The sequence below is a fragment of the Melospiza georgiana genome, chromosome 1, assembly GCF_028018845.1.
Source record: "Melospiza georgiana isolate bMelGeo1 chromosome 1, bMelGeo1.pri, whole genome shotgun sequence".
Lineage (NCBI taxonomy): Eukaryota > Metazoa > Chordata > Aves > Passeriformes > Passerellidae > Melospiza > Melospiza georgiana.
Window position 1 is genome coordinate 113995995 of NC_080430.1, and position 13529 is coordinate 114009523.

The window sequence follows — 13529 nt, forward strand, 5'->3', positions numbered from 1 at the left end:
AGCTGTCATTTGGGCTAATGTACTGGCTGTTATATTCTGGCATTTCTTGTGAATTTCCAAAATATGAAGTTCCTGGGTCATGTTTATTATTATCAATGAAACTGGCTTCCGGCATTGAGGTAATTGCATAAAACAGCCTACATCCATGGTTTTTAACTCTCTTTTCCTCTGCAGTAGTGTGGCTGTGAGAAAACTGCCTATTAACAGTCACCTTTTACTAATTCCTGAGTCATGGAGCCTTTTGCTTTGGAGAGTTACCTGTCGTGGACTAAATCCATGTAAGAGTCTGTACAAGCAGCTTAAGAGCAGAGACAATGAATTTGCTGGCATTGCTTAATTTTTTTATTCTACGCAGAAGTCCTGGTGTAACGCTATCATGCCTATGGAATTTGGGTCTGATTTTGGGTGCATTTCCCTAGAATCAAGTTTTCTATGGTGGCTACAAACCTTCACATCCACTGTCTTGAAGGTTGTCTTCTTCTTCCTCATCCCTCAACATTACCAAGGAAACAAAAGCTTCTACAGTTTGATGTACCCAGCTCCTTTCTGCTGAAACCTGCAAAGGTTTAGATTCCCTTCCCCATTCACTTTGCTCCTGGTAAAACCTTTTCATCATGAATTCAGCATTTTCCAGCCTGCTTGACTCTACAGTGCATATTCTCATTATCTTTTTTCATCTACATTTACTGGTGTATGAAAGACAATCGTAGAAGAAATTAATGATATTAGTCCCACCTTTATTACAATTACCTTGCATCAGAAATGTGTCCAGGATTTTACAAAGAAAAATCCTTATGACTTCCAGTGTTTGCTGTCTTGGCTTTTAGTGAGCTCAAGAATGCATGAAGTGAAATCTAATCTAAAGAGTAGTTAATTATATAGAAAATGTGGTAACCAAAATGAGTAATTCCCACAATGTGACTGATTAAATAGGGATGCTGTTTGCAGTTACCCACCTGCACAGGTTTCATTGTGTGGTAACTCAGTGTTCCTGGATCAGCACAGTTTACCACTAGTCAGTGTTTGAATTTTGTATGTTTGTCTCTGTTTCTAAAAGTGGAACACACTGTTGTTGGTGGTTTTTTCTGCCTTACTGTGATAGCCATATAGCAGGATTAACACCCTGCGAGATAGGGATGTGTGGACAGCTGGGATGACCATTCCACAATCCTATTTCAATCTTCTTCCATAAAAAAAGATTTTCAGTGAGGGGTGCTGCTCTCACAGGGATATTTTCTACTTAGCTGTAAATTATTTCTCACTGGCTACTTAGCTTTGTTTGATTTAATTATACAGTGCTTTAAGTCCTGTGTTTTCCTATGTGGCATATTTTGCATATCTCAAGTTCCCTTTTTATATATTTTGACAATGTACTACTGCAGGAATAGTTTGACAGTAAATAAACTTGACTTGATGGTATTACAACAGCACTGCTACAAATTCCTGCTTTCTGTATTCCAGAGTAGTTAAAGAGGCTTTTGCTGGAATTGTATAAAAACTCAAGTGGAAGATCTAATTATTTTGATTAATTTTGAGCCAAGTTGTTGGTGTTTGTTTTCTATACATACTGAATTCTTCTATATAGAAGCATCTGCTGTAAAAAAAAAAAAAAAAAAAAAAGGGAAAATGTTGAAGACTGTGCAATGATCATGATATCTCTATTGGCTAGAATTTCCTGGTTCATGCACTGCATTGCATTCTTCCTTCCTTTACTGGCAACTCTTTGAAATAGGTTACTGTTTGGTTTTTTTTTTTGGTTTTTTTTTTGTTTGTTTGTTTGTTTGTTTGTTTGTTTTCGGGGGGGTTGTTTGGTTTTGGTTTTTGTTTGTTTGTGGTTTTGTTTGTTTGTCTGCTTGGGTTTTTTACCTTAACCTGAGGAAGTGTTTTGTTTACTGGCAGCCTTTATAAGTGACTTTTCAGATAAGGCAAAACTGTAGCAGCAACTGCAATAAACCTTGGTTTTTCTCTCTGTTAAAGCTATGCTGTCCCAGAGGTGACAAAACAAATGCATAGTTTTTCTTGGTGACCACTGGAATTGCATGGGTGCTTGTTGTAATAGGAATTCTCAGACAGGAATATTGCTGTTGATTACAGGACCTGACACTAGAAGCTAAGTTGCAGTTCAGACTTAATTCTAGATCTGTCAAATGGTCAGTTAAACACATTGATTTAAATATTTCTATGGACTTATTTTTTTGTTATTGACTTGATTATTTATGGGAAATCTGTAAATTCATATTTTATAGATGAAAGGAAGGGGGGGGAAAAAGCAGTGAAGAAAATCAGCCATATTCAAGGATCAATGACCTGACATAGTAAACAACAAGAGTTTGTCTTAGCAGTAGTGCAACACACAGATGCCTTAGTCCACTTTAAATAGGAAATCTGTGGTGTTGCTCTTATAATGTGCACAGGGGTTTTTTAGTTCTCTGGTATTTTACCTAGGTGAATCTGATACCAGAGTGTAGTAATTTCAATTCAATGTCTCTGCAAAGATTGTTTACCAAAAATAAGTACCTGGTTTCTTGTCTTTTTTCCTGCTTGCACTGACTTGGTTTTCTTCTATAGGTTCTCAAACTGCCTCTCTGCCCATCTTCTTTGGTAGCTTCCAGTCATATTCCCCAAACCTTTTACCTCTGATAGCCCAATTCTATTTCAGCAAAGAAACTGCAGTTGCAAGACTGGTGATGGAGGCAATTTCTAAATAGAAAGCAAACTCCAAATAACAATATGAAAATATGCATGGAAAGGTAAATTATGCCTGTTGTTTAAGTGGACTGCTGTGATTTCTGTTAGCATCTCAGTGGGAAGGACTGATAAGGTCTAGTGCCATTACAAATGTATCGCATTCTAATACATAAGTTGGTAATGTAAAATAGACAGTTTTTTGATTTTGTGAACAAAAAATAGAAATATTCTTTTCAATGGTAGGAATTTATTATAACCTAGTAAAACAGACCAAAAAGTTTTGACCTTAGTCAATTAATTTCAATCCCATGAAAATAAGATAAGGTCGTAATTAAATATTGATTGGTTATGGGATTTCAAAGTTTGGTTTGTTTTTTTTTTTTGTCCTGGGTCAATTAAAAATTACTTATTCCTATTGTTTTTCATTGAAGTTAATGAAACTTCTGATTTTCTCTGAGAATAGATTTGTAATTTATTTCAGTTATTCTTACCTGGTTAGTTCAAGCTCTCTCAGGTCATACTGGCATTTGTGATTCAAACTTTATCAAATGGGCAGAAATTATGTTATACCTATTGGAAAATCCTGGTTTGCATTTTCCTTAGTATATGGAAAAAAATTTGGTCAATTGAGAAAATGAAATATATGCTTCTTTATACTCTTATAAACTGGAAATAAAACATATTCATATTATTTTAATTCAATAATCTGTAATAAGTCTGACATCATGTCCTTTATTTAATCTGGTTACAATTTTCATTATTCATTGCATGTTATTATTTTAATTTTTCATAAGCAGGATATACAGATTTTAAAAATATCACTGTGAATGATTTTTTTCATTAAGAACTGCAATTTAATTTGGAAATGTCACATGCTTATATATGCAGGTATAAGTATATTTGTCAGGTGTTCATGAAGGATCTAAGAAACTCAGATAAATACTTCTCAATTTATTTTCTAACCTCCTTTAGGACACTGATACAATGTTTTTGTTTCTTTTAACTTAAGTGAAATCAAAAGATGCAGTATAATGTGGAAAGGCTCACTGAATTATTGGCATGAGGCATATTGCCAGGAGCATGAAATTTACATTTGAGTGTGAAACAATTGCCTTGGCAGAGGAGTGCATTATGTCTTCTATCTGAAAATTTTGTGTTGAGAGATAATGGAGGGAAAATCCAGACTGCAGTGCCAAATAGAGAAGAACTTCCCTTTATTTCTGACAAAAGGCACTGTTACTTAGGCAAAGCTGAGACATTTTCTAGATCATGTCGCAGTTCATGCAGCCTCCAGAGCAATGAAGAATAAGGAGACATTTAGTACAAGCTTGGGCTCTGACATGTGCACTATCCTCTTCGAAATCATGTACATAATTGTATTTAGACACATCTACTGAATCACCAAAGGGTAACATTGGAAAAGTGAGAAACCAGGCAAAAGATTTTTTTTTTTTTTTCCTGACAGCGTTCGAGACTTTGACCCAGAGCCAAACTTTCATGCTCCAGTTTGCCATGGTGCATTTCACATCACGACATGCAGTGACAGCCCACTGCATTTAATATCATTGTTTTGAGATTATTATTCTCCTCTAATGCTTTTTTTCTTTCTGAAAGATTGTGTGTTGTGTTGTTCTGGGATTTTTTGTGGGTTTTTTTGTTTGGTTTTTTTTTGCCATTTGCAATAGCTTTCTTTTGCCAAGCCAGAACAGACTGGGTAACTCGTTAGGCCATTTTGTGGGTGTTTGTTCTGGGGGACACTAGATAATTGTTAATGCAAACACCACTGAATAAACAAACACAAGCCCCAGAAAATTCATTCAGTTAATAGTGCCTTCTGGATCACTGACTATGGAAAAATTGTTGTTTATAGAGTGAATCATTAATTTGGCTTGCATATTAAATAAGCTTGCCACTAAAATAATAAATTATGACTGGCAGATAAATGCCATATTTGTTTTAACTAGGGTAAAATTAATGAAACATTAAAAACCATGTTAGTTACTAATTGCCAACTTCAATTCTTTTGAAGCATGAGCTTTGCTAAAAGCTGAACATTTTGTTAAAAAGCTTTGTCAGGTAATTATTTTCCTCCCTGCCAAAGAACTGCACAGGTTTGCTGATTCCAAAGTTCATCTCAGTCTTTGCACTATCAGGTAGATTGAGGTACACACAGCTTAGGGTCCTCCAGCCTCTTGAGCATCCTTCTGCTTACATTAATTTATTAAAACTATAATTCTGTGCAGTGGATATACAGATCCCCTTTCATGTATTGAACTTTATGAGGAGGTGTGAGGAAGTGCTTGAATCTAGAGACTGTCTGTTGCCAGCTCAATGAGAAATTTTTTAGCAAATGAATCCAATATGTAAATTACTAAAAATCATTATGTTAACTGAACATAAGTAACTCAGTGGTCAAACAAAATATAATTCAACTGTGCTGGAAAGCAATAACTGAATGAGAGTTTATTAATCTGCAGTTACTCAACTCTTCCTTTGATTTACTGTGGTGTTTGCATGCCTCTGACCATTCTCCAGTACCCAACACCTTGTGGCAAACTGGTGGAATGAATTTGGATTGGAAGAAAGGCTTCTCTTTTTCCAGAAATATTTTTATTTCCTGTAAAGCAAAAGTAATAGCTATGCTATATATAAGGATAATGTCTAAATCTGTTTTCCCTATTTATAATAGAGAAGGTTTGGGGTTTAGTTTTAATGATTGCTAAAAAGGCCTTGCAGAGTGACAAATGTACGGTTTTTTAATTTGCTAACACATACAAAAGTGATAGATATGGTTTTCTTCAGACATTTTTACAATGAAGAGCCCAAAATATTTTGGCAAGAATTTGGCAAGAATTTGGCAAGAATTTGGCAAGAGGCAGAAGGACTCCAAAAGGCAAACATTAGTAGTAGACTATTATCATAAGTAGTTGCTGATCTGTGATTTCTGCCTTTGAAATAGGATTTTAGTCTCCTTCCCCATTAGCAGTTCAGACATTTCTCAGACAATAAGAATTTATGATTTTTCTCCATCAAGTAAGACTTGTACAAGTGATATGCAGTGATATCATATGCTAAATAAAATTTCATTTGATAATGCATAATTTCTGCATACACTTGTTATTTATGCATACAGTATTGTATTCTTGCTTTGCACTAGTGACCTTGAGAATGAATTGTTTCATACTATCAGAAGTATTTAATTTGGCTTGTAGTATTTCCTACACTTCCCAAAGTATCTCTTCTTGATGTTGTGCACACAAGAAATTTTCTTTTTGTTTGCTATCTTATTTCATTATTGTATACTGGAATATTCAATCACCGAAGTACTTTGTGAAATTACATCTATTATACCACTGGAATATGACCTTATTTATTATAAGAAGATCAGAGCATGGCTCAAGCACTCAGTGCATTATCCTAAATGATGCTCTGTCTCTGAGGGCTGCCATAGCCCTCATCTTTGCTGTTATGTTTTAGCCATTGATTTCTCTTTAGAACACAAATGCCATAAAAATATTGCTTGGTAATGTTTCTTCAGTATTGAATAACTGCTTTTTCTGCCAAGGAGGTGTCAAAGTCTCTTCCCAACCTGTCTGTCACACTCTGTTCCTTTTACGTGCATCAGCAGAGGTCAGCTAAATAGGTCTGATAACTCAGTTTTGGGGGAGATGCAGATTGCAAGGCAAGTGAAAAGGAGGGCAGGTAACTTTTCAAAGCTTGCTTGTTTATTTATCTTTGATTGCAGTGGTTCCCAGCCCCTCTGGAGAGAGGCACACAGCTTTTGGAGCCTTTGTTTCTCTTTGAGTGATATGTGCTGCTCATGCCTCCCTCTGTGCCTGCAAACCAGGTTCTCTCCTGGAGCTGTCTCCTCCTCACCTCCTCAATTCAAAGCCACAGGCTGCTCCTTTCTCACATTCTGCAGCACAGTTTGTCCCAGAGCAACCTAATGGTGGGGAGGGGCAAAAAAAAAAAAATTTATCTAGGCTGAAAGGAACTCCTATTAGAGCTAGAAAGTTGCTCAGGTGAAAGTGGCTGTGATTTGGAGATGGGGTTGCAGGGATTAGCCAGAAGCTTATCACCGATCTCTGTAAGCAATGGATTTCACAGTTTATCATTTTACAGGGTTTTTTTTCAATTACTTAGGTTTATATTTTCTGCTTTTTTTCATGTGTTACAGGAGGAGATGATTAGTAATCATTGGGGCTTTTACTAGCATAAGATATAACATTTCTGCATGATGCATGATATGTATTCCTGTAATTTAATTATCCAGAGTGTTTATTTGGGGTATAAATGCTGGAAACAATGACATTTCTGAGATTATTTATGAGGTACTGCACTTTGTAATCAAACCTTCTGTGTGCTGTTTGTAAAACATCAAGTGTTATAAAATTGCTGATAGTTGGAAAAAGAACATTGATAATGGGCTGACATTCTCTGTGCAGCTGCAGATGAGAATCAGTAGGAAATAGAGGGGAGCAGAAGCTGTGGCAGCTGTATTGCAAAGATTAGTTACTGAGATGTTGCCTGCCTGAGAAACACATAAACTCTCTGCAAGGAATTTTTTTTTGCGTTGAGAATTATGTAGCTCCAGCTTTACATTTTAGACAGTATTTTATTAGTAAGAATTCTTTTTTTCTCTGTGATAATACGAATATTTCTGAATTAAGTAAATAAATGCATTATACCTAAAAAAAAATAATAAAAAAAGTAATCATACTGAGTTATAGAAATGAACAGGGTTAAACAAGGTTTAGATCAAAGAGCAGCTAAAAGAGAATGAAAATGGAGTTGTCATTGACTGTGGAACCAAAGTTACCCAAACTTTTTGTCATTGACTGTGGAACCAAAGTTACCCAAACTTTTAAGAACTTATATTAAAAAAGCAGAACATAACACCAGAATAAACTTTTGACTGCAGTAGGAATTAGTAACCTGCCATGACCAGGGCCCAAGAAAGGAGAGCACTGTGCATTACTTCAGTTTATGTTTCAAAGATGCTCTTATAGTTTCAGAAGGCTAAGAAGTCCTCAGAATATTTGGCTAAGGTGAGTAAAGTCTCTTTTTGACTGAAGTTTATTCAGCTGGAAAAAGAGTTCGCAAAGATTACAAGGAAACAAACTTTGTAACACAATGACTGACCCACCAGGGAGAAAATCTTTGAAACAGTAGTAGTGACCTTGGTTTTATGGGCGTTTTTGATAGGAAAATTACAGATACAGTTCATTATTGGATCTTGCTGCTCGTGTAAAGGTGATAAGGAAGGAATGATGTTGGGTCATTTTTAAATTTCTGAATTGTAACCTAGCCAATCTAGGCTATCTCTGCTAGAAATTAGTCTAGAGAACAGGCTGTGAACCAGGCAGAGCTCAATAAATAGAGAACATTAACCTCATATGTGTGCTATTCCATAAAACTGCACTCAGTCTGGCAAAATAAATCAAGAGACTTAATGAAAATATTTTACTATTATTAAGAGGTTTAATTGTAACTATTGGGGTTTAAATTTTTGTACTATGTGAGGAATTTTGAATTTTACTTTAAAGTTAGGCTAAGGGTGCAAATTTTGTGTTGGAACTTTGAGTACTATACCTATACAAGTAATGGCAAGCACATTAATAATGCAAAATAGCAATAGAATACTTGGTGGAGAGAATTTTATTACAGGATTTTTTTTTCCCGGGCATTGAATGAAACTGCTGTTTTGCCCAGGACTGTTTTGTGTATCATGAAAATGTTACTGACTGATGCATGAGTGTTTCTGCTGCAGCCCCAGCATCAGGACACTGTTGGTAGCCTCTGCTAACACTCTGTTCTAGTGGCTTAATCACATAAATAAATGAATGTATAAGTGTGCTATGGATACACTTTAAGTAAAGGCCAGGCAAAGTAATAATTGCAGGATTTGGTGTGACATTTTGCCAGCACTCAGATGTATTCCTGACTTTTCTAACATTTGTTTTTCAAGTCATAAATATTTCTGGAAAGTAAGCACACTGTTGAATGACAGTGGCTTCTGTGGAGAGATTAGGTACATTAATAAAATATGAGATAAAAGATACTGGTGAGTGATGGCTTTTAATTAGGGGAGAAAAGGGAAAGAAGGGCATTTTTAAAAGAGGGTGTGTTCTGAAGAGCAACACTTAATTGCCTCTATTTTTGTTACTTTTGAGTATACTCTTACTTAAGAAACAAAAATTGGAAAACCTAAAAGGAAAGACACTTACACTTGCAATAAGACAAGTATGTTTCAATGTCCTGTGAGAGGGAGGAGGTGTTGGGAACACAATCATTCCTTTGATTATATTCAATGAAACCAGGTTGCATACTTTATAAGAACAGGAACAACTTCTAACATCTTCCTAATCCTGTTGCAACTTTGATCATTTCTCCTTTTAAGCAGTGGCTATAACTGGACCTAGCAAAGAGAAGTGCAGTGGTTCATCTCAAACAGATAACTTTTATGTGTTCCTATACCTTTTTTCATTCTAATGAAGTCTTTCTCTCCATTTTAGACAAATATCACTTGCTGTGTCATAGCACATGGATTTCAGGACCGCCTGTGAAGAGGTAGGATCAGTTTTTTTTCAAATAGTAGAATGAAAATCAATGAACTTTTAATCCTTTTTATATACAAGATACTTTTCTTTTCCCCCTTTTCTTCCCCTGAAGTTTTAGGAATTACATAGTCAAATATAAGTTATTCAGCTGATCATTTCGTGGTGGCAGATGGACTTTGTAGTAGAAGATGAAAGAATTTGCGCAAGTGTATTCATCTCTAGACCTCACGTCTGTTCCCATTTACCTCTTTAGGCACAATGTAGGTGCAGGCAGCTACATTTTGTGTGAGCTTTACTCTTCTTGAAATTGTTTATATCTGAAAGCCTGTACATGAAGAGAAATGTCAGTGGGACAAGGAATCTGCCTGGTGCTGCTCAGCAGAATCAAGGGGGAAATGTAGAAATGTAGGAGAAAAGTGGGTAGGGAGAAGGGAAGCTATGAAGGTGACCAAAATGCAAAAAAAAAAAAATCCATTCAGATTTAGTGAGGTAAGATAGCAATTTTTGCCTAGAATTGGTTTCATAATGTCAATGCAAAGTACTTCAGTCACTCTCTGCTAGAGATGAGGAAAATGCTTTCTGTGTTTATAATAATTTTCCTTAAAGAAAGCAAATAAAATGTATTTGTAGACATTAGCAAGGGCATCTTATTTACTCAGTGATTGTCTATGTACAATTGTTTTAATGTGATTTTAACAACTTCAGCAACTGAGACACAGTGAGAACCATTTACAGCAAATTATGTAATGATTTTAATGCATTATTATAATTTAAAAATCATGACAATTACCTGTACGCTGAAAACCACAAACACCATTTAGGAAGGTAGGACTGGAAACAAGAAAACTGGCTAGAACTTTAGGTGTGACCGTGATCCCATGAAAAAAATAGAAGCGAGGGGATTGGAACAGCACTAAAATCAAGAGCTAACTGCAGATATAACCAATTGTGACTTGAGAATCAGTTGGAATAAATTAGGAGAGAAGAGAAAAAAAGCAGAATAAACAACACTAAATTATGACAGCATTCTGAAGCAAGTAGTAGGGTAACAAAGTAATATTAAAATGAGCCCTGCCTTTGGGAAAGAATACTGTGATGTTTGTTTCCAGGATGTTGTTTATCAGGCTTTAATACCTCAGAAGATGCATGCATGGCGTAAGTTCTATAGCAGTATATCCCAGATTATTTGGAAGAAAACATTCTTACTAAACTTGAGGTTTGGCTTTTCAAATAGAGTGTTTTCAGTTGGAAGGAGCCTGCAATGATCATGTATTCCCATTTCCTAAGTGCTTCATGGCTGCCCAAGAGATAAAGAATGTTATTAGGGCATTTTGGTATTATTAGTATTATTATTGTTATTTCTTTTTGAATGCACTTATTCAGGAAAAGAGGAAGATGAGTATTATTTTCGTTTTTTTTAATGTTGTTATTCTTTAAACTCTGAAGACTGTTAACTTCACTCTGTGTGCAGCAGACATAATGACAAGAGCAGCCACAGAAAGACAACTTGGCATGAGTCCTGTCTTAGCCTTGACAGTGCAAGTACACTGGCAGATCTGTTTCTCATTCTGTATCTAGTTTCTAATGGGGGCATGGGTATCAAATTTAGCTCTTTAAAAATCTGCTGATTTACAGACCTTCCATGGTAGGCAGGGGAAGGAGAGCTTGATTCCACCCATCCAAAAAAACTCCATGATCTGGAGACTGCAAAGAAGAGTTACTAAGACGTTTTTGATAACGGCAGTAAAAATTTTTGTGAAGCATCTTGGCTGTCTGACCTTCCTCTTCCCATTTTTGTTTCCTTTCATCTGCATATCCTGGTGCTGTAGCCACTACACTGCAGAAGAGCTGAGATCACTCTCCCAAACTGGTGAATGCAGCTCAGATTCTTGTTGGTGCTTCCATCCTTAGTAATGGTAGTAAATGGCTTGAGCAGGGTTTCAATTAGCACAAAACCAAAATTTTCCACATAGATGCACTGAAGCTAAAGCATGTTTTTCATGGTGTCCATGACATACTCAATTTTTTTCCTTAAATGACTTTTCATTCTAATTAACTGCTGCTCTAGTGCACTGGAGGTCTCTGAAGGAAATTTAGCTCTTTCATAGTGCTGATGCTGTCATGCATCCCTAATTTCTTTTAGTGTCTACTAGTGAGATTTGGTTTGAGACTTGACACTGAAATGGTCTTGTCTCCTTATAGGTACCTGCATGTGCACTTTGTGCCCAAGTTCCTGCAGCAGATCTGATTGGAGCAGTCAGGGTTATAATTATAATGAGAAGTTAAACACAGATATGTAGACAGGTAGATTTTGTTTCCAATCTCAAAGTGATTTCTAGTATCCTAATGATTATTTTCTCCCCCAAGCATCTTATCTTCAGGCTGTGCTGCCTTTCAAGGCATCTAAAGTAGTTATAGTCTGCAGGAAAATAACTTCCATGCTAGACAATTCATATGATACTACAAAAAGAGGACATCTTAAACACAAAACCACATTTTTAAAGGGAAACTATCTGCTCTCTGAAGAGGTGATTTTTTGTTTTTTGTGTGTAGTTTCTCTGCTTGCTACTTGGGGGAATTTTTTCACTATTTCATGTTTCATTATTCAGTATTCCATGCTCTTTTCCCTCACTGATCAGCAAATATATCCATTTTTTTGGTTCTTCTCTTTAACAATTTCTAAACCATAAGACTATCCAGCTCCTCTTTTACCCTTTATCCCAAGCTTTTTGAACTTTACAGGAGCATAAATCACAGTCATTGGGTTCTTAAAAATGCTCTCCTGTACTCACTTGACCTTATTCTATATTCTGAAAACTATCTCTTGGAAGATAACCTCAGTTTCTGACATAATACTGTCCTCTGCAGTGAAAGTATCCTTCTGTTGAAATTGAAGACTTGGGATGATTGTAATGCATTAGAACATCTTTCCTTGTGATTTCTTTTCTAGGTTCATCTTTTCCATGTACTTTATGAACAAGATTCATTAGCAGCTTTCTAACTTCTTGAAATCTCATTCTTTACTTCTAATAGCTTGGCTTTCCTACCCCCCGCCTCCCCCTTCCCCCCAGTATAGCATCAAACTTATTTAAGTTAATAAATACCCCATTCATTTCCCTGCTTACACTCTATTCATTTGTTTTCACACTAGTGTCCATTGTTTCTTTGAAGGATTCATTTGAATTGGTAAACTGTTTGTCCTGTGCTTTATGAATTCTATAAATGTTCTTGTAGACTTCACAAGCTTTATAATTTGATATGTTCTGTTATTCAAAGGTGTAGTGACCTCTATTTCAACATCCATCTAGTTGGGGTGGGGCTTTCCTGCAACAAAGCATGTTTTAAATTTTAAGCCTTTTTTAACTTTCTTGTGAACTTCTTCCCTAAATATCATTATATACTTCTATGGTCTATTTCTAGTCACCTTTATGCCATTTTCTGATTCACACATTTCAGACTAAGCTGCTGTTTTCCTTTTTTTTTTTATAAATCCTGTTAAATAACAATACAGTGGGTTTCTGGGATTTTTCAAAAATGAAGCTTCAACTCATGATTTAACCTCAAAATCACGTGATGGAAAATGACTCATAGTTTACAATATGTGTTAGAATGCAACAGGTGGAGTAAATTTGAAGAAACATCCATGTTCTCACAAAAGGCTTCAGTTTTACATTACCTTACCTTTTGGGTTCAACTCCATAGTCACAGTAAGCTCACTGGCAACTCAGACTTCAAAATGGCATTTTACAGTGTCAGAAAAATAAAATTTTCTCTCTGAAAAAGTACCGTAGCTTAGTAAGAAGCTCATATATGTACATATTTTTGTCAATATATATTTTTTTCCAAATGTCTAATTTACATTTTTTATTTCAGACAGTTTGAAACAAGGACTTTCTTTATAAGAATTAATTCTTTCAATAATATCACTTAGAAAGAATACTACAGCAAATACTTACCTGGCAAATAGCTGATAAATCAAATTAAAATAAGTTCAAGTCCAAATTCAGAATTTTTCTGCAGTTCTTTCAGACTGGAGTGTACAATTCATATGCAGGAATGGACTTGCTGTCCCTTGGATTGGAAAATGTTGGTATCTGATTGAAGAGGCTCTGAATGACAAGCTGAACACATCCCTGTGTGTCTGGGCTGCATTCCAGTTTTTGACAATACAAGGGCTTTCCACTTAAGCCAGGAATACCTCCACAGAATGTGTAGCTGGACTGTTTAAAAAACATCCCATATATGGTTCTGACACATATTCCTGCCTCCTGAATCCATTGC

The 13529-nt window shown here is 35.7% G+C and overlaps 1 protein-coding gene across 2 annotated transcripts in view; it reads left to right on the forward strand.

Annotated features, from left to right (window-relative positions):
* SNTG1 (syntrophin gamma 1) overlaps positions 1 to 13529 on the forward strand; it is a 319348-nt gene that overhangs the window by 149099 nt on the left and 156720 nt on the right. For both annotated transcript variants that reach the window (XM_058044990.1, XM_058044982.1), the window contains exon 2: positions 9204 to 9258. In XM_058044990.1, the coding sequence (XP_057900973.1) occupies positions 9232 to 9258 (27 nt within the window). In that variant the 5' untranslated portion in view covers positions 9204 to 9231. The remainder of the gene's footprint in view (positions 1 to 9203; positions 9259 to 13529) is intronic.